The sequence below is a fragment of the Loxodonta africana genome, chromosome 27 (genome assembly GCF_030014295.1).
Source record: "Loxodonta africana isolate mLoxAfr1 chromosome 27, mLoxAfr1.hap2, whole genome shotgun sequence".
NCBI classification, from domain to species: Eukaryota; Metazoa; Chordata; class Mammalia; order Proboscidea; family Elephantidae; genus Loxodonta; species Loxodonta africana.
This window is the reverse complement of record NC_087368.1, coordinates 13,125,038-13,151,277: the sequence shown is the minus strand read 5'-3', so window position 1 is coordinate 13,151,277 and position 26,240 is coordinate 13,125,038. Positions and strand designations below refer to the sequence as shown.

The window sequence follows — 26,240 nt, the reverse complement described above, 5'->3', positions numbered from 1 at the left end:
TGGTGTGTAAACATTTGGGAAAAGAGTATAAAGAGGTAAAGTGTTCAGTTTTCCATTAAGAACATACTCCTTCCTACTTAGAAACTACTGCTCTGTCCCAAATGTGAAAGAAAGATATGGGATAGACTAAGACCACAGTCCAGGCATTTCCTTCCACAGAACTCATAGGACATGGGGTGGGAAACCGAGAGGCTCTCATCTTAACCTATGCACATGACTGACAGCCAGAGCAGCACACTGTATAAACTCCAGGCTCAGCTTCAACTCCTGTTAGGGGTGGATTAATATTCAAGTGGCCACAGTGTCACAATCGAGTCTAAAATTAAAACCAGGTAAGACTTTCTCCACAGCCCCTATTTCTGAATATTCAAGATTCAGTCTTCCTAATTTGTAAGCTTCTTTATTTTATATATATATATATATATTTCTTTTTTATACTAGTAAACTCTATGGGGCAGTTCTACTCTGTCCTATACGGTTGCTAAGAGTCGGAATCGACTTGACGGCAATGGGTTTGGGCTTTTGGTATACTAGTAATCAGCAACAGGTTTGGTTTGGTTTTTTTTAATACTAGTAATCAGGACTATTAAAAGTTACCCTGGTATGAGAAATATTGGTAATCTTTTTTTTTCCTCTTAATTTACCTATATCATAACTGGTGAGCAGAGGACAAGGGCTGACATCTTCTATATACTACAATTTCAGGTAGATGGTAAAAACTACCCCAATTTCTTAGGGTTAATTTCAAACTGAAAACTATTTCTCCTTATGCAGAAGCCCATATGAGAACTGGTATTCTAAAATTACTATGCTATTAGTGTGTCTTATGGACAACGTCTCCAATGTCAAAAGTGTATTATCCTTTGATTCCTAAGCAGTAAAACCTGCTTTCATTTATGGGTCACATATTCCACCCTCTACAAGGGACAAACCATAAATATTTAGTAAAGTCAGACTCATCACTGGAAACTTGGAAGAAAAATGTTTTACACATGATCATACATACTTGGAACTTCAATCTGCTTTTCTGATAGAAATGGAATGATGCGATCATGGTTTTGATACTGGTATTTCTCCACTTTTTATGTTTAAGATAGACATTTTAATACAGACATGCTCCACAGAGAACATACGACACCATGTTAACTGGCTCAAAACTGAGTCCAGTACAAGCCGTCGGAGTCAGCACACACTCACCACGACAGTTCACACGCTGTCCAAGGAAATGAAAAAGCAGAGCTCTACTGCATGCCCATAGCATCTCCAAGAAAGGTCAACTAACAGCCTCGGAAAACACTCTCAAAGCTATTTTTAGTCTATCAGTGCAAGAGGAGTGGCTTCTGCAGTGTCTCAGGGGACCTAATCAGGTGTGGCTTACCTGTGAGGTATCCTGCTGTTTGTGACTCAGAAATGAACAGATCATGCTTCTGATCTTTGAAGGCACTCCAGACTGAAGAACGGGACAGGATTTCATTCACCTACAGAAGTAGAGCAAACTCTTTGAACATCCATAAATTAAGGGCTGGCTATTGGATGATGGAATCCACGAGAAAAATCAAACTTCCAGGACAACAAGGAAGAAGACCAGCTCAGGAAAGAACCAAAGATGGAGCAAGACCTAATATTCACCAGGCACTACCAGGCACATCCCATTAAAGCAGACATGAAAAAGACCTTAAGTCGCTCTACCCGCTAAAGCGCCATCATTCCAACCTACAATTCACTGACTTGACGGTAATTCCAGCAGGACGATTCCTGTGCATCACCTTGTGAATGGTAACAGCTGGCTGACAGTGTGGTATGGACTAACGAATTATTGCTGGGGAAAAAAGTGTGTGGGGAAAAGAGATTACAAGCTCAGGTCTAAGACCTAAAGCTGTTTTTCAAATTATGGGTTGTGACCATCGTACTTGAAAAAGTAACACAGATTCATATAGAAAGCATGAGAAAGCATCACATGCAAAACAGGTGAATATTGTTTGGTGAAACACAGACCTGAATATAAAAACCTGTGTGTGAAAGAGAGCGAGTGCTGGGCTGTACCGAAACCCATATTTCTTTCTGTGGGACACAGATACGAGTTTAAGAAATACTAATTTAAAGGCTCTCTTTTGCATTTCAAGGTTCAAATGAACTACTGACTGAGCACCTCTTACGTGCCTGACACTGTGGACACAAAGATGAGAACATCAATCTCTGTCTCTGAGGTGCCTCTGGTCTAACAGGGGAGCCAGGCAGTAGGGATAATTTAGTGACAAGCATTAAAGTAGCAACACACAGGGGGGCCAGTGAGTCTGGCAGTGCACCTGTCCCAACCTTACAAAGGGGCAACAGTGGAAGCGATCACCTGAGAAGGTGGAAGAGGAGTTCCCATCTTGGAAACTATCAGACCTCCTCCGTTCCTTTGGGAATGGAAGGTGGGGTGAGGGTTACTTTGCTAATTTCATCAAGAGGAATCCTGAGGCAGATTGGGGGAGGACATGGCCTGCAGCTGACAATACAGGAGTGCCTTTGTCTGCCATCAGGACACCCATGGGCAAAAGTCCAAAGAGGACTTCAGTAAACATTAAACATACTAGTCAGTAATTGCTGCAACAAATGCTGCCTCTCTTCTTTAGTATCATTTTAAATTGTTCAAATGACGATACTGATAGACTGGACAATGGCATCAAAGACGTTTCTTTAGTTGAAACATACAAACACACCAGATTCACTAAAGGAAAACTTGAGTTAAAGTCAATTTAAACCTATAAAAAGAGCACAAGTGGACAAGGCTCTACAGTAACACTGAATGAGAAACTCCACAGAGGCAACAATCAGAATAAAGCCGAAGAGGAAAATGAAGTTACTGAAGAGGCCCGAAGTCAGCAAAAGCAACTGAAACACAATTAACCCATAAATAAGTCACAACAAAAGAAAAAGGAAACACCTAGTAAGTGTTAATAAAGAAAGGAGATGAAAATTAAAATGACGTTCTGCATCTTTCAAAATGGCATTATGGGATAGTTAATGAATGTGGTTATCAGCACACAACTCCTAGAGCTGGAAGTCAATTTTAGCCAGCACTGAATCTTTTACACTGAGTGTAGTCTTAGGCTTTTTCTTCCTGCAACGTACGACATGCCATCACCCCACAGAAAAGGAACTCTCCTGAGTGACTATGTAAGTATATGGTGTGTGCTTTTATTATGAGGCAACTATGCAAGTTCACCCTTGGTCTCCTGACCTGCTCCAATGACAGCCAACAGAATCACACCTTAAGTGGAACTCGAGCCCAGGTGCACAGACCATCGCGGCCAAGGCCCTGGCTTTGTGGATACAGGGTGGCACTCGGCAGATCCCAGTTGCCCCCGTGCAGACTTACCTGTTCTCCATACTGCAGACTTCGAGCCATAGCCTTGAGAGCTTTAACAATCTGAGCCTTAGTGGCTGCTGGGCTGTCCAGATTTTCAAGGCCAATGCCTTCAAGTAATTTTAAGAGGTATGGGACCAGATCTGCCTTCAGGGCCTAGAAGAACATATTAAGGATATATGAACATACTGAAAAAAATTAACCACCCACTAAAATAGTTTCACCTCCAGGGTTATACCTGGAAGAAAAGCAGTCATTTACTAAGCCACCTGTTTTCACACTATTTGATCCAAGATACAGAATTATTTTTTAGCATGTAATGATAATGACATTCTTATTATTTAATAGGAGTTTATTCCATGCCTCAACTGTTCTAAATGTTATACCATTGATTATTTCAATTTAATCTCCCCAGCAACACAACGAGGTTGGTACTATTATTACTCCAGACGCAGAAGCCAATGCGTGGAGGGTGCAGAAACTTGTTCAGCCACAGAGCTGGGCGGCGATGGGATCTCTATCTGGACCCAAGAAGTGTACTCCGGAGCCTGGGCTTGTGGCCACTACACTGGGCTGCCTGCCCTAATCACACAAGATCAATGGGCAACAATATCTGAAATACCTTCATTTTTTTAAAATCTCTTAAAATAGCAACCTTTGCATTCATTATACATGTTCCTATCAGCCTGCTATAAGCTGAATAGTACTCAGGTATCCCACAACTTTCACTGTCCATTCTGAAACTCAGAAGGGACGAGACAGAGACAACTAACATTATTGAGTGGGCCTCTTTTTTCAGATACTATCCTTGCATTACCTCACTTCATTCTCATAACAATCCCGTGAGGTAGCAGCATCTTTATTTTACAGACGAGGAATCTGAGAGGAAGTGAGACCAGGCCTGAGGTCACAGAGCCATCCGGTGGTAGTACAAGAGCTCATGTTCTTTCCCATACATCAAAATAAACTCTCCAAATCAACTCTAAGTTTGAACGTCAGAGTATCGGATGTCTTCTTAGGATATTACTATAAATACCCCACACTTCACCTGCGTAAGGGCGGGAGATGCAGCAGGAAAGGGGCCTGGGAAATAGAAGGGGCAGAAAATAAAGGTGCAGGGCCTTGTATTCAGGCTAAGGACATGAGGTGCCACTCTGGCATCTGACAGGTAATGGCAAAACAATCAAAGGGTTTTAATATGAAGAGTGATCCAGTTACAGTTCTAGAGAGAGGACTTTTGAAATGGTTTTAAATTTACTTTTTTTTTTTGTTCCTTCAGTGTTTGTCTATTCTCCATCGGTACCTACATCAAGCTCTATTAGGTAGACTGTCTCTCGAAGAGTACAATAAAAATCTTGGCATGCGTCTTAAACATTATTTAAGAAACAAAGATTCAGAATAGATCTTTCCAAATAAGATGAAGTAAGCTTTACAGAGCAAGCTAAGGATAAATGCTGAGTAGATAACGAAAAGTTAAAACATAAACATCACAAAAGTACTTTGAAGCTGGTGAGATTTTTGGTAGCTGGCCCCCTTTACACTGTTTGTGTGTATATATATGTGTGTGTGTGTAATCATATAAAATCATACTTGTACTAAGTCAAAAGTTCTCTCTCTAGCAAACCTACAGGAAACCAAATCAGTGCTAAATAAGTAAAAATCTATTTGTCTACCAAACAGTGCTGAATCTAGAAGTCACTTACTTGTGCTACTAACTCACTCTGCTCCCTCTGAAACATTCGGTTAATTGCTTCACAGGCTAGACCAACAGTATCTGCTCGCTTTTTCATCCCATTCATCAGTGGGCCAATGGTCTCGGATGACGCCATCGCTCGAACACACAGCTAAGTGCCCGGACGGAAAAGGAGAGAAGCAGTACTTGTAGAGTTGCGATACTTTATGTAGCACAGTAAAAATTATGAAAATGAAATAAATGAAAAGCCTACATTCAGTTCAACTGTCATAATGAAACTGAGTAAGGTCCAGCCTAGTAAGTATACCATTTTGAACTGATTTAAAAATGGTTATAATACCATGCAGTTCCTATCCAAGAAAGGCACGCGGCTGAAAGGGAATGTACGCTTTAATTTACATTAGCCACGAAGAGGGGGCGTAGAGAAGTCCCGGAGCCACATACGCTACCGAACAGATTGACCGATACCTCGTTTTCAGACAGGGCATGGATGACCCGAATGGCACTCTTGGGAATGGCACTGTTCCTGTGATTCATCGCCTGGATGATTCTGGGAAGCTGGCCCAACGGAGGTACGTGGTCCGCCAGCTGAGGCTGCGCGTTGAAGAGACACACTGCTGCCGTTGTCAGAGTTTCCAGAGTCTCCCCCTGGAGGGTGAAAAATGCCCAACAAACCACGACAAGCTACAAAATGCTCATGACGTCCTAAACATCCTTGGCAATTATTTGGTGCTCAAAATTACAGACTGACAAGTTCTAAGTGCTAATACTTGAAATTCAATTCACAAATCCTAAGAGAACAACAAGCTTCCCCTTTCTTTGAGAAGAGGAATGAATTCAAAGGACTTTCAGAATGTGCTCTCTTAATGTAAGCAGACTTTCACTGGGTTAGATTACATCTTGTTTCAACTGGAGGTTTAAGACATCATCTCCCAACAGACATTACCAGAAATTTTTTAAACAATGTTATAAAAATGTCAGTGTCAGAGAACATCAATACCCCAGCAGAATGCAGATGTTTTTCCAGTTCTATTAAAACTCCTACTGTTTAACATGTCTGGCTGCCAGAATGCACTCTGCATTGAGGACCTTAGCCTGCCAAGAGCTGTAGATTATACCACTGCACGCAGACATACACGGCCACAGCACAACACATCTTAAGTGATCACGGAAATGTGGACACTCCCAGAAAGAAAGGTGCAGATAATGTTATATGCGTCCCCTTTCTAAATTTCTGTTTTTTCTTTTAAGTACTTCATCTTCTAAGCAAACTACATGTGTGGTAAAAATTCTCGTAGAGAAAATGTGACTATGGAAAGTGACACAGGCCAATATTTGGCACACTAACCAGATATAGGAGCCCTGGTGGCTCAGTGGTTATGAGCTCGGCTGCTAACCAAAAGGTTGCCAGTTTGAATCTACCAGCCATGGAGCAGTTCTACTCTGTCCTGTAGGGCCACTATGAGTCAGAATTGATTAGATGGCAATGGGTTTGGTTATTTTTGCCTTAATCATTTTTTTAAAAGTTATGCGAATAATAATAATGAATATTTTTTAAGCGCTCAGTACACTCCGAGCATTAGGCTAAGTACTCTACGTGTACTGAAAACTTTAAAACCTCAGCCTGAGGGGCAGGTGCTGTGATCATTTTATAAATGGGGTGACTGGAACAGAGACATGAGGTACTCCCAGAGAGCTAGTACGTGGTGGAGCTGGGACTTGAATCCAGACCATGTAAAACAAGGCTCAGGCTCTTAGTCATTTTGCCAGAGCCAGCCAGGTTAATTCAATCTCTAACTATGTTTTGATTATTTTCAATCTAAAGATGAGATTATAAAACCCTATATATTATCGGGACTTCTGACTCACCAAACCAAGACCAAGGCTAGTTTCTCACTCACTGCTGCTTTCCCAGTAGCCTTCTACTTTGAACATAGTTACAAGGCTCATCCATGTAGTGCCAACTTTCCTGTCAGTTTCTTTAACTGGGGTCACTCCTGCTATATATATGCTACACGAAGTGAAGAACATACCCCAGAGCAGGACACACTTCCAGGGGACAGTGAACACTTACAGCATCCCCTCAATATAGATACCTCTAACTTTGGTTCAGAAATAAACATTATACTCAAGAGTTCTACTTTTGAACATGCCAAAAAAAGATCAACGGGGATATCTGAATTTAAAGTGGCTGCTAGATTGAAAGAGGTAGTCAATTCTTTGCACGTGCTCAATGAGAATGCTATCTTAACAAAAACAGCATCAGTCTATTAAGCAAGCGATCTGCAATGTTTGGCTGAAGACTGAAGCTTACATGAGGACTGTTCTTCTCCAGGAGCTCGGTTAATTTTTCTAACAGTGCAATAAGAAATTCTCTAGGCTTTCTTAGAACCCAAGCTGGTTGCGCAATAAAGATTCTCAAGAAAACTCCTCCGACGGCCAGTTCGCCCTCTGCTTCTCCATACACCACGGCAAAATCTTCAGGCAACTTTAGACAGAGAAAGAACCATAGCATAGTCAAGTCACTCAATAACCGTTAGTCGTACATGAAGCAAGAAACATGAACTGTATTAAAGAAATGTATCTGAAATTAAACTAGTATTTAATAGCCATTAATATAATCACAATTATTGAGTTTTATTTTCTCTTAATAAAGTTCAGAAAGAGTGCTTTTATAAATTCCTTCAAAAGTGAGTATCCCTACTTTGATCTTAAGTCTTATTTTCCAGGGGAATACCCAATACCTATCTATACACTGCCATTAAACTGACTCAGCAGGGGTTAAAAAAAATCAACAACAGCAAGAAAAAAGAACATAAAACGTCAAATTTCTTCCTCTGAATAAAGAACATCTTACCTTCCAGTTTACGTCAGGGTTGTCTTGCTGATTTTTAAAGTGCCTTGGGGAAAAAAAAGGGAGAGAAAAATACCAAACTTCAGTCACAAAACACTTCCATTAACCTGCAGAATTAGCCTTAGCGAGGTGGTAAGGCAGTGTGGGAAACCGTGCCCTCCCCCACGACTGTGTCTAATGGCCATAAGCTATCACACTTGTCTTTACTTACTCCAGCATCATTTCTCTAACTGTTGTGGACACTTTATCTCTGGAACTATCGTTCCAAATTAACTCAGGATTTTCATGAGTTCCTTCAAAAATATGTACAGCAGCTTCAGGGTTGTCTCTCATAGCATCCATAAAAACGCTCGGCAGAAATTTCGTTAACGTAATTCGAACCTATATGAAAAGGTTTGAGAAAGAAAAAAAAAAGACCTACTGGAAACATCTTAATAGTTGGTTTGCTTTACGTATTTTTAGATAGAATATTGTTGTGATTTGTGTCACCCTGATATAGGCCATAACTATTATCCAAGAGTTCTAGAGTGAGAAAAATGATAAATCTTGATTATTGCAAAAGTAACTTTAACAAGACTCATTATGATCTCCTCTTGCTTACCCCTCCAACTTCACTTCTGCCCCTGTAGACCCCATGCCCTTCAAACCTGAGGAAATGCAGTATCCCTGGCGTGTAGTTCCCAGAGCTCCCCTGCCGGCCTTGCACACACACCTCCTGCCCCCTCTTCCCAGAGTATCTTGAGCTGGCCTGCTCCTCTAGTCCTACCCCCGTTCTCATGCTGCCTTGGTGTCTCACAATATTTTAAATTACATTTTGCTGTACTATTTCATGTTATGCTATATCTTTTTCCAAAAAAGGTTTAAAAAGCAGCTTTGAAAAATATATCCAACACACACACAAACAGAAATTCAAAGTCTGTAAGTGAGGCATAGGACAAAGGGTAAGTGAGGGTTGGGAAGATTGTTTTTGCCTGAGATCCTGATATGGTTCTCTCTCCTTTATGTCATTCAAGCCTGTGCTCAAATTTCATCTTATGGGAACCTCCCCTGATCCAGTCTGTCTTGCTTGTCGCTTACATTCTCAGTGCCTAGCATAAAACAGGTGACCAAATATTTGCTTAAATGAACGAAGATTCATATGTATAACTGCTGGCAATATACACAAATTTAGCTCTGAACTTCCCAGCAGTCAATGAACAGAAGGAAACAACGTCAATTTCAACACACAGAGCATCATAAAATAATACTGTGCCAGCTGCTTAAGAGAAATCCAATTTTTTCTGGAAGAAAAAAGTAATCTCTCCTGAGGCTCCCATAGGAGGGCATTTCGTTATCATTAAACAAGGCCTTCAGGATGAAATTAGCAAGGAGTCTCATAGGCTTCTTTCTTCCAGCCAACAACATCAGACCCACAGTGCCATAACCTTACTACACCAGGCCAACAACTTCACCCTTATTACAATCACTCTTGGGTTTTGTTTTTTGTTGTTGTTGTTTGTTTTTAACAAAATCATCTTTTTGAACAACACTTGGTTGTTTTATGTTTAATGAGAAATCCCACTGAATCCTCTTCCTGATTCCCCAGCAACCCAACCCTAACAGAACACTGCTGAGGCTATTTATTCTAAATGAATTTTAGGGCAGAAATATCTGGTTACATTTGAACATATTCTATTATATCCCAGTATCTAAAAAAAAAACCCTTAACTAGTTCATAGCTTGAAACAAAAATTAGAGTTGTTTTTATGGCAAGTAAACTAAATTTGAAGTAAAGCCTTTCTAGAAATGAGCCATTTATACACTTGTCATGAGCTATATTTATGTTTGTGAGACACTACTGAAATCATCCAAAGACTGGTTAGATGAATTTCAAATGTCTTAGATTTAAGCCATCGTCACGAATATTGTGAAATCAATATAAAAAGCTAACTTTAGTTTTACTTAGCCTAACTCAATACTGAGTCTTCTCATTTCTAGGTTTATTAACTTAGTCTACTATGGCCTAATAGTTTCAAAAAGAGAAAAATTGTGTTATTTCACAACAAATCATTTTCTTATCCTCACCACATCAGACTTTGGTAAACTTCATAAAACTGGTATCAAAGTAGCAGAGCTTTAATAATTAATTTCCTTCCAAGGACCTGTCTTATGCTCACCTTCGGCCCTATTAGTTTATCTGCTGTCATTTTAGCAAAAAGTTCTGCTGTTTGGGCTCGAACTTGCGGATGTGTTGAATTGCAGAACATATCCAATAAATAAATCAAAGCTCCTATGAGGGAAAAACAGAATCAGTGCTTATGCATAAAGAATATGACTTTTCTAATTAGTAGAATTCACTTTAAATCTTATTTTAAGTAAAATTATATTTCAACTCAATGCCGTCTTATTTATTTTAACTACAGCCTTCCAAGGCATTCTTATTACCAGACTAATTATCAGACCATACAAAGCAGCTCAAAAAAAAAAAAAAAAAACTCGTATTTAATATGATTGGATGAGAAAGCACTTCATACATTACCCTTTGCCATTGCTTCTTTGATTATTTTTGTACTTGATGTCAAAGCGTAAAGAGTTTCCAGGACAAGCTGACGACCTGCAGAGTAAAAGACATTTCAAGAAATACATCATCGTGTTTGTGTATATTTACTGGGCCTCAACTCTGCCAGACACTGAACTAGGTATTCCACACAGGGTATCATACTTACTCTTTACCATAACCAGTGAGGCAGGTATTTTCACAGCTGTGTTGTGAATGAGGAAGTGGGGGTGCAGTTTAACCAGCCCAAGGTTTCACAGGTAGTGAGCAGCACAGCTGGGCCCTGTATCCAGGTCTGTCTGACACCGCAGTTTATATTCATAACCACTATGTCATACTGTCTTCCCACCTCATTGTTCACTGCACACTCAAAATCTTCTCACTTCCTGATACCCAGAAGACCCTCTGATCAGGAACCTAAGGTTTTTATATGGTGCTACTGTCTTGGGATCTTGGGAGGGGAGGGGGGAAAGAGAGAAGGAAGCTGCAGTTTCAAAACAGTGTTTCACTCTAAGACCTAACAGCACCCTTCTGGACACAGCCTGCGAAGGCCTCTCACCTCTTGTCATTGCCATTATGATATGCAGGTGTGCTGGGCTACTGGCCTTCACTCTTCTAGAGTCAAATGGAAATGACAGATAGGTGGCCACAGGAGGAAAGAGTTGGCAAAGACAGCAGACAACAACAACAACAAAGGCTGGAAGCTGGGCTGGGCTGTTAACATGCGTAAGAACACACACTCAGAAGGGAATTTCTAAAAGAAGCAACAGCACATCACTGAAAACCCACCACTGCTCTGAACTTAGCTTCAAAGGAAACAAGGCTTTAGAGGGGATAAAAGAAGGCTAACACTAACATCCCTTAGCAAACAGTGTGAGAGAGATAATTTAATCTAAAATATAAATCATAGCAGAGTAGGCTGAGACATCCAGGTGTCAGTTATTTTGCCTGTAAAATGCACATACTGATTGAACTAGGTAAGTCAGGAATGGATATAAAATTACACTTTCAAACTATGATTTCTGTAGCAGTCTCTGCTTCATCGACCAGTTTAGTTACGCATTGTTTGCAGCCTCACAAAGCTATTGAAAAACCAATAAAGAAAAAGGAAAAATAAAAACTGACTAAGATTATAGATGTGGTAGAAATAATCTGTAAATGACTTTTTAAAAGCTGCCATCTTACAGAGATATTTCAATGTCATCTATTCAAGAAAACAAAATTATTCAATGGAAATTCAATTCCATTCAATTCACTGAACATACATGAAACACCTAACATGTGCAAGACGTTGGCACACGAAATGAATGAGATCAGGTTCTTGTACCCAAGAAGGTGGACAGACTTGAAGCCAAGCTGCACAACGTATTCTGATGCTTAGTGACAAGGCTGGAGTTATACTCCAATATCTAGCTTTTGGAAAGCAACGTGAAGGCTGGTTCTAGGGTGCCTACAAACTATTAAGTTATACAGCTGTACAGCTTATGAAGAGCCTATATTAGTACAGACCGTGTTCAAGAAATCAGATTGGTATATTTTTAAAAATCAATTTCACCTTGTTGGTGACAGTCTCTAGCAGCATCACATCAGTAAAATACAAACTATGTGGAACTGAACTCTAAGCTAAACACGAGGTAATGTTTCCCTTAAGAGTGTTTTTTATCATGCAATACCACGTTTCTAATAAAACATGGAATACTAGTCAATTCTCAATCACTCATGTGTAAACTGTGCTCAGCAAACTGAAAATCCTAGGTTATTTCCCTCTATTAATGCTTTATAGTGCTTCTGGACCTCTCTCTAAACCCAACTTTCAACTTTTGATATGAGAAAAGCAAAATAATTTTATTAACCTACTAAAACATAATTAGGAAGACTAATACAAACAATACCACTTAAAACATTCTAAAACTAAACACAGATGACATAATGTCCAAGGTTTTGTATCATCTATGTAATTGCTCCCCAACACGGGTTGGCTGTGCTATGGTTTCCAAAATGTCACTTGTGGATATACATACTTGATGGCAATGAATGCAGAAGAGCCAATAAATTGGACAAAACCACTGATTCAGCAATATTGTTGACACAATCTTGGTTAGATGTCACTATATTCACAACCTGAAAATTAATTAATAGGATATTAAGAGGTTTGGAAAGAATTTGGGACCTAAATCAAATTAAGTCATGCAGGTTTTACAAAAGTGAGAAAAAAGTTTGAAGGACAAAATATTTAATTCCCAGAGAAGAGTTTAATTTTAAAATGTTGGCTTCACTACTTTGAAAAAATACTAGAGCTCAAGTACGCATTATGTACATCGGCTCCCTATTAATCTAGAGGTAAGAATATAATAATATAACAAACATTTTAGCACCAATATGCTACACCTTGAGGCCTGTAAGGGAGCCCTGACGGCAGTGGTTAAGCACTTGGCTGTTGACCAAAAGGTCAGTGGTTCTAACCCACCAGCCGCTCCACAGGAGAAAGATATGGCAGTTTGCTTCCATAAAGATTACAGTCTTGGAAACCCTATGGGGCAGTTCAGTTCTGTCCTATAGAGGCACTATAATTCAGAATCAACTCAATGGCAGTGGGTTTGGTTTGGTTTGGGGGTTGAGGTTTACCAGAGGCCTTCAAACCTATATCATACAGGCTCCAGGATACACTATATTATTGGAAACACTGTAGTGCTTTCCAGTCACTGATTTGAGGGTAGGGGTGTTTAGACAAATAAAATCCTCACTACCGGGACCTTCTTTTTGCCTTTAGAGGGAAAGAATAAATGCCTTCGGTACCCAGCAGCAACCCTGGTGGCACAGTGGTTAAGTGCTACGGCTGCTAACCAAACGGTTGGCAGATCAAATCTGCCAGGCGCTCCTTGGAAACTCTATGGGGCAGTTCTACTCTATACTATAGGGTCGCTATGAGTCGGAATTGGCTCGACGGCACTGGGCTTGGGCTCATTATCCAGCACGATGGACTGAGTTCATGTTTACATCATAAAGAAAGAGGCACGTTTTTCTTTCAAAGAGAATGACCTCTCAAGGGTGACTTTTTATAGTATACATCTAAAGGCCAAAGTCACTTAAGCCATAAGGCTGGCATCTCAAAGCAACTTATCCTAGATTTCAAAATGTTTATTTTAAAAGTTACAAGGTACTTGAAAGAATTAAGGACGCATGAATTTCAATTAAAAGAGCTGACGCTTTACGCTTTTTGACCAATTCGATGCTTATTATTGTATTAAAAATCTGTTTTAAACCAAAATGTAATCCAAGAACACATGATACAAATCATCATAGACTGCTCGTGAACCTGTGACTGCAGGGCTGAGTTTATCACACGCCAAGCCGGCATGTGTTAACATGAACAGGATCATCTAAAAAATGACCCTGGGAGCTTACTCTGGGTTGTCTGGACAATGAGCCAGCTGTGACAAGGACTGCCTGCATCTCCCAGAGGAAAAGGCTGCACCCAAACAGCTTTCCACAGGACCAGTGGTTTCAATCCTTCTGAAGGGGGGGCCTCCAACTCTCTTGGACCCCCTAGAGCCCACAGGTTCTGGGCAGCTGGCTTTCCTAGACAACTCCTGTGAACAGCATCAGATACCAGCTGTCTATTTGTCATCCTCACTGAAAAGGTTGCTTTAGAACTAGACTTATAGAAGGGAGAGCAGCTGAGGGGCACGGGCAGGGTCCATTCTCTGGATAGCAAATCCACAGCATGCATCTAGCAGAGTGCCCTGGCGTCAGCATGCCTCTCTGTGGGGACAAGTAATCATGGAGCCCCTGCTTACTCTTCTTGATGACCTGTGGCTTCTAAGCTTCCCAAATAAAGCCTATTCTTTAACCCACACCACATGACACTGTACATTCCAAGCCCAGCTGCATGACACACAATGACCACAAAGAGAACCACCTGGAACAACACTGTGCAATATTCACTCTTTGAAATTAAAATTTTAAAAACATATTCACACTGCTTAATAGGCATACTTCCATTCAATGTCAGATGAGGGTTACATAATCAAGCCTCAAGCCAGATACAGTAAGGGGTAGGAAAGACAACATGCTTTAGTATAAAATACTTTTACCTCTAAAGCCAACTGCTGCACTTGACCAGCTCCATGGACTCGGAGAAGAGAAAATATTAACTTAAAGTGACCGATACATTCACTTTCAGAGCCTAGGGAGTAAGAATAAAAACGTTATGTTTATTTCCAAGAGATGTTCTAAACTGTACACCTTCATACATTGTCAATTACAATTCTCTGACAACCCTTTTCCAAACACAGTGACATGAAATGAGTCGAGTATCTCTTAATGACAGTACATCTTAAGAGGCAAAAAGCAATATATTAGAGTACCTTAGGATTGTTCTGTTTTCCCAACCCCATCCTTAGCTCCCAGGCTAAAAACAAGAACTTCATCAAATAAATAATCCAAATACAGCTGAGAAATACAAGGCGTAAGGTGGTGACTTTCCCTCTTTATCTCTAGACCGTAAGGCTACCCTTCAGCCTAATTAAATACTGGGAGAGCTTGGCTTCATCTGGCTTTTAAGTAAGACTGGGTTAGAACTCTACCACTTGAGGGCTACATAAAAATAAATAAATAAAAATACTGACATACACATACAAAGGCCTTCTGGTGAAAATACGTAAAATTGAATGGTATTTCCATTCCCATCCATCTCAAACCCAATCCCATATATTTACTACCATTTTTTGTGAATAAAAGAAAAATATTAAACAGGAAGGTTTTAGCATATATTTCCTTTTGCGATGGGATCAATTCAATGGCAACGGCTTATATGGTAGGTAGAACATACTACGTAATTTGTGATCTTCTGAAACCTCATTAATTCACTTATACCCCTTCAACTGATATTATTCCATAGATATACTGTTAAAAAATTTATTTGCAAAACACTTAACAGGTAAGAACTGTCATGAATATATCAATGACACACAAACCATACTTCTAAACTACCAGAGAGTACACAATCCTGATGCATGAACTTTATTGACTGCATGCAAGTAAAATGTCTGTGCAGGCCCTTCTTCAATTTTAAAAAGTTCCAAATCAGTAGCTTGACCTGCTTCAATTTGCTTTATATCTAATACACCACTATTAACAGTCTGTGGTGCCAACTCCAAATAAGAAAATGAAGTCTTGCTCTGACTTTATAACACTGACTTTAATAACATCCCGATGTATACCTTGGGAATAAGTCATTTTTCCTAATTACATTTCATTATTGTTATTTATTTGAATAATTTTTTGGTAATAACCTACAAAAGTCAGAGTTAACAGTACTTTGATATATTCTTAAAAAAGTAAAAAGTATCTGAAAAATAATGCAAAGAAATGCTAAAAAAAAATCTGAAATCTTCATGTAGTTTAAATTTAATTTGTACTGAATTTATTATCAAACCAAAGTTATCGAAGTTACAAGCTTCCAGATTTTCACTCATCCATCTCCCTGGAATCAGGCTAGAGTGATAACATTTTTTGGATATGTCCTCTAAAAGGTGTTTAAGAAAGAGGATTCTCACCTTTTTATTATTTCATGGGGATTCTCACCTTTTTTATTATTTCAATATTTAAGTAACACAAACTTGAGGCAATTTTTTAAAGACACAAGCATCCATATGCACATGGCACTGTGTTTCACAGTAGAGGAAAAATAAGACCACCTAATGAAGAAGCCTAATCCAAGTACTTGGTGTGTCAACTTATTTCTTCAATATGAAATTTTATATTATCAAATTATTCCTCCTTTTCAACATATTTAAGCCCATTTCCTCTTAAAGGTATAAATTCTTCTAAACATGGTACTCTCTCCAGCCTCCTGTTTGTAAGTAAAAATATTGGCATCAATTTCCCTGATAAAAGAAAGAACTGGACATTTTGAGGCTTTTCTGTTGTGAGGATCATACTGATCAGGATACAGACACGCACCGGGATTATGTTTTATGACATTTCTCAGAGCTTCCAAAGCCATCTCCACTCTCGGCAGGCGGTCTCCGTGTTGCTCCGACTCCACCTTTGCCGCATGTGTGATGGCCATGAACGTGTGGAGGTACTGGGCCTGGGAGCCTATGTAATCCAAGAGACTTGCAGCAAATTCTTTCGGAACCTGAGTCAAACAGAGAAATATCGGAAAACATGTGTCCCCTCAGAAAGAACCTATAACAAAGACTCCATAACAGAAGAAAGAAATTTCAAGCTATGTAAAGCGAATAAGCATGATTAATTTAATACATACACATCAACACATGTATATACTAAAAAAAGAGGGTAAGTCAAAAACCAGCTGCATTAGAAACTATTTCTCAATGTTTGCTGTCCCAGCACACTGGAGATCTGATACACTTCCATCAGTACCTTAGTGTGACAATTCTGAGATCAGAGTATCTCGTCCCTTTAGAAATCAAAGCAACTGCTAGTTTATATTATGACATGTACTTCCCCAATTTGGCTACATTTTTATAACTGTAAATCATATATATTTAGAATACAAATTCAAAAGAACTTCACAAATCTCTTAACTCATTCTGCTTACTAGTTATTTATGTATACTGTTCTGTCATAAATACTACACAGTATGGCTTAGAAATTCCTTCTTTTTTCCTAAGAGTGAAGCATAAAACACATAAAAGTTTAAGGCCTCAGTTCTTCCCTCCTAACAAACCAACCAACCACCAACTTCTCTGTGACACCCCCTCCAAAAAACAAAGAACAAAATTAAATATAATAACAACAAAAAACCCTGCACGATCGCCAGCACTAAGATGAAAAAGCAGGTGATGACGAGGGATAATCACCAGAAATGACCTGATATAACCTCAGCCACCTTCTAAACATTTCCCTTTGCTCCCTACCTGTATTTTCTTACTCCCTTCTAATTATGGGCCAGAGGAGGACTTATGTGTTGTGATCTGATATCCCACACGACAGGGAGACCACGTAACTGGCCACCGTCAGGTCCCCTTGTACTACAAAATGGGACTAGTTAACTGAAGTCATATATATCCATAATATATAAGGAACAGCTGGTCAAAGAATTCCTTCTGAGTTTCACAAAATTTAATTCTTCAACATTCAAAACAAAGAAGCTCAAAGCTATCAACAGTTACCCTACCATACACCTAAGTGAGTATTTTGACAAAAAACAGGTATTACTTCAATGTTTCCAGTAGGAATAAACTAGTAACTTTCAACAACAAGTCATCAAAGATATCAAACAAAACTACAATCAGGGAGCTTACCTCTAGTTGGAAAGTAGGGACTTCATTATATACCCTAACAAAAATCTCTCCCACAATAAGTTCTTTGGCATGATCACTGTAGACAAATTCTGATCCATAAGTTTTGTCACAATCACCCTTTTAAGAGAAAACACTGTTAGATATAAATTAGAATCACTGATGTCTGGATTTTAAATCTATTCATATTCAGTTTAGTAACTGATAATTAAAACAATGGCCAAAAAAAAAGTGGCTGCTGAGGCTGCTTATGTACAATCAACACCTCATGGGATTTGGTTCTTTGGTTTGAAGGTTCAGGGTCATGGTTTCACGGGACAACCCAGTTAATTGGCTGAGTAATGTATTTTGTGGTTCTGTTCTGCCTCCTAGTTCACTGCACAGTGCCAGGGTCTTAAAAGCTTGTAAATGGCCATCCAAGGTACAACAATTGGTCTCTATTCACCTGGAGCAACAGAGGAAGGAGAGTCAGGAAAAGGAAGAGGATATGGGATGTGTGGCTAACTGCCTCCATGAACAACTGCCTCCTATGCCATGAGACCAGAAGAACTGGGTGGTGTCCAGCTACCACTGCTGAACATTTTGATTAAAGATTCTATAGCAGAATCCTGATCAAAAGGGGGAAAATGCAGAACAGAACTTCAAATTTTCATGGACTCCAGACTTGTGGAGACATGGAGGCTAAACAAACCAACAAAACTACTGCCCTAATATTTAAGCCTTAAACCAAAAATATTCCCTAAGGTCTTCTTAAAACCAAGCAATTTGGCTTAACTAGTGAAGAATGTCTGCCTCAAGCATTATGCTCTTTTACAATCTATGTATATGGGATCAAATTGACAACAGCAACTCGAAAGATTAGATAGGAGCCTTAGGGGGCACAGAGTTCATGTTAATGGGGGAGGAACAACTCAGAAGAGAAGGATGAGCACAGCTGCACAACTCAAAGAATGTAATTAATGTCACTGAATTGTACATGTAGAAACTTGAATCGGTGTATGTTTTTGCTGTATATATTCTCGATAACAAAAAAACAATTTATTTAAATGAAAAAAACTGGCCCTCCAGAAAAAATGTGGTATGGTATGTGTCTCAGCATTCAATGCAATGATAATGTTTATAAGCACTGTGTGACTCTGGAACAGGCACAGAATCACACTATAATTTTTAGTCCACAGATTTCTATTATAACTCATTTTAGAATTTTGAGATCACAGATGAAGTATCTTCCAGCTAGAGTTTATAAAACAAGTATGATATCTGGCTCTTCTTACTCCACTCAGCAGGCATTTGGCCTCATCAGACATAAAACATAGGGTGGTATAACTGAGAAATAAGCAAATTTGGAATGGGTTTTAAGAAGAAATACACTGAATGAAAGTGCCAAAAAATAGGCTCTCTAAATAAAAAGACAAGTATGTCTATAAGTTGACGAATCAAGAACTGTTTCCATCACTTCTTGACCTTTTAGCTACCAAGCTCAAGTGTAAGAAGAGTTTCCATTTAAGAAAAAGGAACAAGATAGAAAAGAAAAAAACGGTTCCAGGGAGAATTTAGGTTGAAAATCACAAGAAATTAAGGTTGGACTAAAATAACGTGTGAAAGTATTGATAAATTTTTATGTGCTACAAAGGAAAGATGTTATTAGGTTTGTTCAGCTAAAAAGATAAATAATGTATAGAAATATGAGGCCTGTTTTGTCCAGCAATGCAGTTCTCAAAAATTTTATCTAAAGAGATCTTGGTAATTATCATGGAATGAGTTCCAAAACAAACTCTGGATAATTCGGGACATAAACAGTAATAGTTAGTCTTGAATAAATCCCAAAGCCACATACATAACTGCCTTCTAAACCAGCAAGATTCGACCACCTAGTATACAATTATCCAGGCCTTCTCCTTATCTCCCAACCTCCTGTCTTCCGTTTTTCACATGGCTTGCTAGCTTCTCCACTAGAAGGAAGCAGGACAAATTAGTCATGTTGGAATGTGTGGCTAACTGCCTCCATGAACAATTGCCTCCTATGCCATGAGACCAGAAGAACTGGATGGTCTCATCCAGCATTTCCAAAAAATGCTCTTCTTAAATGGGCCAAATATTAGGTGGCAAAAAGGTATAGGCTTAATTAATGCTGAACTTGGAAACAGCTGGTTTGTGTTTAGTCAATATTAAGTTATAGTTTCAAAATTCTACCAAAATAAGTTACTCAAGAAATGTATGAAACAATAGCATGCATACTTTTTTAATCATGCTTTCTTGCTGAGATTCAAGAAATTCAAGCAGCTCTGCTCTCGTAGAATTGTTCCACATCAAATAAGGGCTCTCTGTGTTGCTGTTAAGCATCTTCAAAATCTAGAAGACAGGATATTGCTTTTTTGTAACATTTAGAAAAAGGATATAGTAATAGAAGTTATCGTTTACTTAAAACGTCTACTACGTGACAGGCATTGTAATAGATAACTTACTCATGGCGACCCTGCAGGACAGAGTAGAACTGCCCCGTAGAGTTTCCAAGGAGCGCATGGCGGATTCGAACTGCCAACCTTTTAGTTAGCAGCGGTAGCACTTACCCACTACGCCACCAGGGTGTCCTGTAATGACTTACATGTCAATAACTCTAACAAGTTTGATGATACTATCCATTTTGCAACTGAGAAAAGCCAAAGCTGAGAGAGAGAAAATAACTGACCCTGGGTCTCACAACCCTTAAGTGGTGAAACTGGGGTTCAAATTTATTCTGCTTGACTTCAAAACTCTTAACATTTGCTCTGCTAACATGAAAATTAAATAAGATATTTCGTGTTAAATCATTTAATAAACACTGAGTAAATTTAAACTTAAAAAGAGTCACACCACATTGCCTTTATATACATATATTTGAAAAGAAAAATCTAAGTCTTTATGAAGCATACCCTTAGGAAAGGAAACAAAATTTATGGGTAGAGATTCAGTTAATATTTCTTGGCCAAACCCTGATTCAAGGGTGGTTGGCTGGTTGTGCAGATATTAAAAAACAAAAAACCCATTGCTGTCACATCGATTCCAACTCACAGTAGCCCTATAGGACAGAGTAGAACTGCCCCACAGAGTTTCCAAGGAGCGCCTGGCGGATTCGAGCTGCCAACCCTTTGGTTAGCAGCTGTGGCACTTAACCACTACACCCCCAGGGTTTCCCAAAGTATAAATATGGACAGTTAACTCTCCTCTTAAATTTTTTAATAAATGCAATGTTTTATATTTACAGAGCTCTATGTGCTGAAAAATAATTTCACAATCCATTCTCTCCAACTGTATACCCCAGCTCTATGAGGAAAGCAGAGAGGTATCACCTCCATCTCATACAAAAGTCATCTAATCCTTGTTTTCAAAAGGTTAACTACTTACTAGTAAGTGAAATGACTGAAAAATGTATGGTTAGAAAATTTTAAAGCTTTGAGACTTGGCAGTTTAAAATAAGCATTTTATTAAGTCCACATGGACTCATGTCAATATTTAATTCTGAAGTGCTACATATATGTATGTATGTATGTATATATATTGTTTGTTTGTTTGCTATAGAAATAATCATCAACCTGCTGGTGTTTCTGGAAAGAATGTTTTCGGTCAGAATGCGCCTCACTGGTGAGTTCAAAGTCCGCGAAAAGAACAAAAATCATGAATGGTACACCTAAGGCTCCTGCCTCTCTCAGGGGCACTGAAAAGCACGGCCTACACTAAAAAACAGACTCAGATAGGATTGAAAGGAAACAAGCTCTTTAAACTCTAAAAACACTATAAATCTTGGGGACTTTTTTCCCTTACCACTAGAAAAAACAAAATAAAAACAGCCCACAATTCTGTCATTCAGGGATAACTACCATTAGCATATTGGTACAGATATTTTTATCATCCATCTGTTTTTTCTATCAAAAATGAGATCTAGCTTTTTCACTTAAAATACCTTAAACTTTTTTTAATGCCCTTAAATATTATTTTACAAATTAATGCAAAATCATTACATAGTCATGTATATACAATATTCCATTTAATGGATTTCTATACCTTACCTAATTCTCTAATGCTAGGTTCTTAGATTCCTTCTCAATGATCCTTAAGACAGAAGTCAGAGTTTGGTAGATTTGCCAACCTCATACTTTCTTTCGTCCTTTACGTATGTACGTATGTGTATATACATGGATGTACGTGTGTGTAGATGTACATGTATGTTAGGATTTCATCCCTGAGGCTAGATAAGCTATACTTACAAGAAACAGCCAGGTACAGACTGGGCATCCTGATTCCCCATAGTCCGCTCAGTGGGGAACACCATTCTGAGTTCATCTGCTTGTCCCATCCCTTTCTAACTCAAAGGGGCTAAGAATTAGAGTGCGCTCCACAGCTGAGAAATATGAAGTTAATCTACCCTTGCACAGACTGGATTTGTAGAGCTGGTATCATCAGCATCAATCCATAAATAAACTGAATTCATTTTTATAACAGCATATAAACAGTACTAGTTTTTAGGTTTCCAAGAGCAATCAGCATAGCTGTGCTCTTTTACTATGTACCTACAGGATCTTAAACTTCTCATCAAAGCCCAACCTACTTTTTAAGCTTATTTCAAAACCTGTGAAGCACATACCTCAGTAGCACTAACCACAGCAAGTTTTCTAGCAACATAAGGTGTCAGCATGCCAGCTAAACTTTTCCTTATGGTTGGATTTTCTGGGGTTGCTTGTTCTTCAGACAGGTACCCTCCAAGGCGACTTAAGGCACGGACACTCAGTTTGGCAAGGTTATTAGCTACTTCCTGTTATAAAAAAAAAAAAAAAGATTAAGACATTCAAGTAGATCTCATATCTTATACAGGTAACCTACTAACTTTCTGGAATCAAACATGCATGGAACATATTCTAAGAAGCAGTAAACAAACAAGAAAAAAGGAATCAAGCATTCCCTACATTGATGTCAGACAGCTTAAGTATTAAAAAAGCTTATTCCTTTATTTATAGGAATCCATAAGAGCCTATGTATTCACCTGTATCCAACACCATAAATCATAGATAACTGGAAGCAGCTTTGGTTAAGGGCAGGGAGGGGAAACTTGCCTGCCTCACACACTGACAGTATAATGGACGAAAGAGAATAGGAAAAGAGGAGACAGAAACAGTATTTATAAAAATCAGACAATTACTCAACGAGTAGGCAAGCCAGCCCCAACAGCCCGATGGTATCGTTCTATTTCCCTGCATTACCCAACCATAATTTTACCAACATAAAGGTGACTGAGTAATCGAGAAAAGATAAAACTATGTCCATATGCTATTACAAATTCCTTTACCTTGAACCCTTTCAACCTAAGTGGTTGAGATAAAAAGTTTTGGGACTTAAAGAGTGGTAAACTTAGTTATCTTGAAAAATAGTTTATTCCTTGAGGGTTCTGGATAGCTGACACTCCGTTTCACATTAATTTAGCATTAATCTACTGTTCGGGTTCAAATTCAACATTAAAGCGGTGTTAAGAGTTACCTGCTGGTTTGTGTCTTCATTTTTCTGAATACCACTCTCTTCCAGTGTGTAGTCATAATTGAAGAGATAACCGAGCAGATACCACAAAATTCCAGCCTGAAACAGGTGCGTCTGTAGCCAGAAATCCACAGCAAAAGAACTAACACATTCTACCCCAAGAGCAGCTACCCGTGGAATACTCTGTGAGGATCAGAGAACAATTTATAGGGTTAAAAGAAGCTTCCAAGAGAAACCGGTTGCTGTGAAGTTATGTCAAGCTAGCTACCTCACTGTGTAACATGTTCACCTCCTCACATTTTAAATTCCAATTAAAATTCAAATCTTACACCTTTTAAAGCCTAAAATAAAAAGTGACCCCATGATGCGATGGCAGAGTGACTATCCTTGAGGCTAGTGTTCAAAGACTTAGGAATTCAGGTTTTCCCATTTTATATATAAATCTAAATTCTCAGTTATAGGTATCAATAGCAACTCACAGGTTAATGATCTTAGGTGCATCAGTGATAACTTTAGTGTGGTATATGAATTTACTTCTTCCTATTAGAGTTCAGATTCTTACTGAGAGGAGATATTTTCATCAGCGATCCTTACTTCTAGGTACCTTAGTCCAGGACCAGCATCTCAATCTTACTCCATTCCAATACAACTCTCACTCTGCCCAGTTATCTAAAAAGTCTCTCTCTCCTCTCTCATCATTTACCATATTTTTATACCCACAGTCAACATCCCCCAGCAGTTTTGGATTGGGAGGAAATAGGAAGCTTTCAGATCCCTAAAGTGTTTCCCGCCAGACTTGACTCTAAGTTTCAGGTTTTATCTGATCCTTTCATTTTATCATTTCTTTAGTCTAGCCTTTTCTCTTTTCTTCTTTGACTCTCTTCTAATGTTTAGGGGGGACCCATCTCCCTTTAGATATGTCACTCTAGTCTTTTTGTTTGTGTGCCAGCCTAGGGACAAAGCCTTCACTGACTGCAAGGTTTCTATGAAAAAAGTTTTTGGAGTTCCAAAGAACTTACTTAAAAATAATTTGGGGAAAACAACCTGTTTACAAGTTGGGGACTGTCTACTTGACAAGAAAACCCATTGCTGACTGTATACAGAAAGCATTAAAGGTGAACTCCACCTTGCCAAAATATAGCACCCGACAGAGATCTTTGATGACACTAGGCATTTCTGTGATCTTCTCTCGACATTCTTCAAACTGAGCAGCCACACTGTAGCATTTACTTATGTGTCCACACACCTGCGGGCAACAGAGCAAAGAGAAAAGAGAGTCAAGTGCACGCTTTTACTGAAGACATAGGGAAATCAAATCAGTAGAGATTTGTGAATAATGCTTCATGGTATATGATACTACAAAATTCAACACAACATTTGTATTGGTTCACTAGTTTCTCTTATTAAGGTTTCCTATAGCTTCCTTCTCCAAAGAAGATAAACAAATGGCCAACAGCACGTGAAAAGATGTTCAATGTCCTTAGTCATTCCACCAACCAAAAACCAAACCCACTGCCATCAAGTTGAATCCAACTCATAGAGACCCTGCAGGACAGAGCAGAACTGCCCCATGGGATTTCCGGCTGTAAATCTTTACAGAAGCAGGCTGCCGCATCTTTCTCCCACATCATTAGTCATTAGGGAGATGCAAATCAAAACCACAATGAGATTATCACTTCACACTCACTAGGATGGCTATTATTTAAAAAAAAAAAAAAAAAAAGAAAAGAAAACATGACTGAAAATAACAAGTGTTGGTGAGGATGAGGAGATACTGGAACACTCATACATCGCTGGTGGAAATGTAAAATGGTACAGCCACTGTGGAAATGTTCGGTGGTTCCCAAAAAATTTAAACATAGAATTTCCACATAACCCAGTAATTTTAACCTGGGTATAGACCCAAAAGAACTGAAAGCAGCGACTCAGACACATATATACCAATGTTCACTGCAGCATTATTCGAAACAGCAAAAAGGTGGAAATAACCCAAGTGCCCATCAACAGATGAATGGATAAACAAAATGTAGTACGTGTCCATAAAATGGAATATTATTCAGCCATAAAGAGAACTGAAGTTCTGATACATGCCACCACATGGATGAACCCTGAAAACATCATATTGAGTGAAATAAGCCAGATACCAAAGGACAGATACTATATGATCCCACTTATATGAACCAGCTAGACTAGGTAAATCCACACAGACAAAAGAGGAAGACTGGTTACCAGGGGCTAGGGGGAAGGGAAGTGACAAATACCTGAAGGACAGACACATGCACATGAGCGTGCACACACACACACATATCTGAAGGAAAAAAAAAGATTTTCTATAGATGCAGAGGGCTGCAAATCATTGCCACTTCAGCTCAGGGGCCAAAATGACCCATGACCTAACATGGCAGAAAGTGAAAGGAATGATTTTTACCTTTTTAAAGGGCTGTTATTAAAACACACACACACAAATAATACAAAGCAGAGACCGTCTGTACCCCACAAACCCTCAAATATTTACTCTTAGGCTCTCTAAAGAAAAAGTTTGCCTCTGCATTAAGGTAACTTTGTCCAGCAGAATATCACAATTCTATTTTTTTTTTTTTATTTACATACTCTTCACGTCAGTAAACTAGGCATAAAAATGAAGGCACCCTCGTGCTTCATATGTCTCCACAGCCAAACCAACGGAGGCTTGTGAACGTATCAGAATGACTCTTCCTTGGGAGCCCTGGGTGGTGCAAACGGTTAACATGCTCAGGTATGAACGCAAAGGCTAGTAGCTGGAATCCACCCAGAGACACCCTGGAAGAAAGGCCTGGCGATCAACTTCTGAAAAATCATCTACTGAAAACCCTACAGAGCACAGTTCTACTGTGACACCAAGGGGTTGCCACAGGTCAGAATTAACTCAGTGGCAACTGGTGGTACTTCTCTTTGAGTGTGAAATAAAACTATCTCATCAGATCATGTATACAACTCTCAGCCCAACTATACTTCAAAATACAGGGTGAAACACAAAAGCCTACGCTCAA

At 39.0% G+C, this 26,240-nt stretch overlaps 1 protein-coding gene across 3 annotated transcripts in view; it reads right to left on the bottom strand.

Annotated features, from left to right (window-relative positions):
• Positions 1 to 26,240, bottom strand: part of DNAJC13 (DnaJ heat shock protein family (Hsp40) member C13) — a 131,357-nt gene that overhangs the window by 18,843 nt on the left and 86,274 nt on the right. For all 3 annotated transcript variants that reach the window (XM_064277333.1, XM_064277334.1, XM_064277335.1), the window contains 17 exons: positions 24,338 to 24,457; positions 23,215 to 23,394; positions 22,328 to 22,495; positions 19,945 to 20,058; positions 17,710 to 17,826; positions 16,400 to 16,577; positions 14,530 to 14,621; positions 12,457 to 12,556; positions 10,418 to 10,492; positions 10,056 to 10,168; positions 8,111 to 8,280; positions 7,903 to 7,945; positions 7,360 to 7,533; positions 5,514 to 5,693; positions 5,056 to 5,196; positions 3,365 to 3,508; positions 1,379 to 1,478 (listed from right to left, as the gene is read on the bottom strand). In XM_064277333.1, coding sequence (XP_064133403.1) covers positions 1,379 to 1,478; positions 3,365 to 3,508; positions 5,056 to 5,196; positions 5,514 to 5,693; positions 7,360 to 7,533; positions 7,903 to 7,945; positions 8,111 to 8,280; positions 10,056 to 10,168; positions 10,418 to 10,492; positions 12,457 to 12,556; positions 14,530 to 14,621; positions 16,400 to 16,577; positions 17,710 to 17,826; positions 19,945 to 20,058; positions 22,328 to 22,495; positions 23,215 to 23,394; positions 24,338 to 24,457 — 2,209 coding nt within the window. The remainder of the gene's footprint in view (positions 1 to 1,378; positions 1,479 to 3,364; positions 3,509 to 5,055; positions 5,197 to 5,513; positions 5,694 to 7,359; positions 7,534 to 7,902; positions 7,946 to 8,110; positions 8,281 to 10,055; positions 10,169 to 10,417; positions 10,493 to 12,456; positions 12,557 to 14,529; positions 14,622 to 16,399; positions 16,578 to 17,709; positions 17,827 to 19,944; positions 20,059 to 22,327; positions 22,496 to 23,214; positions 23,395 to 24,337; positions 24,458 to 26,240) is intronic.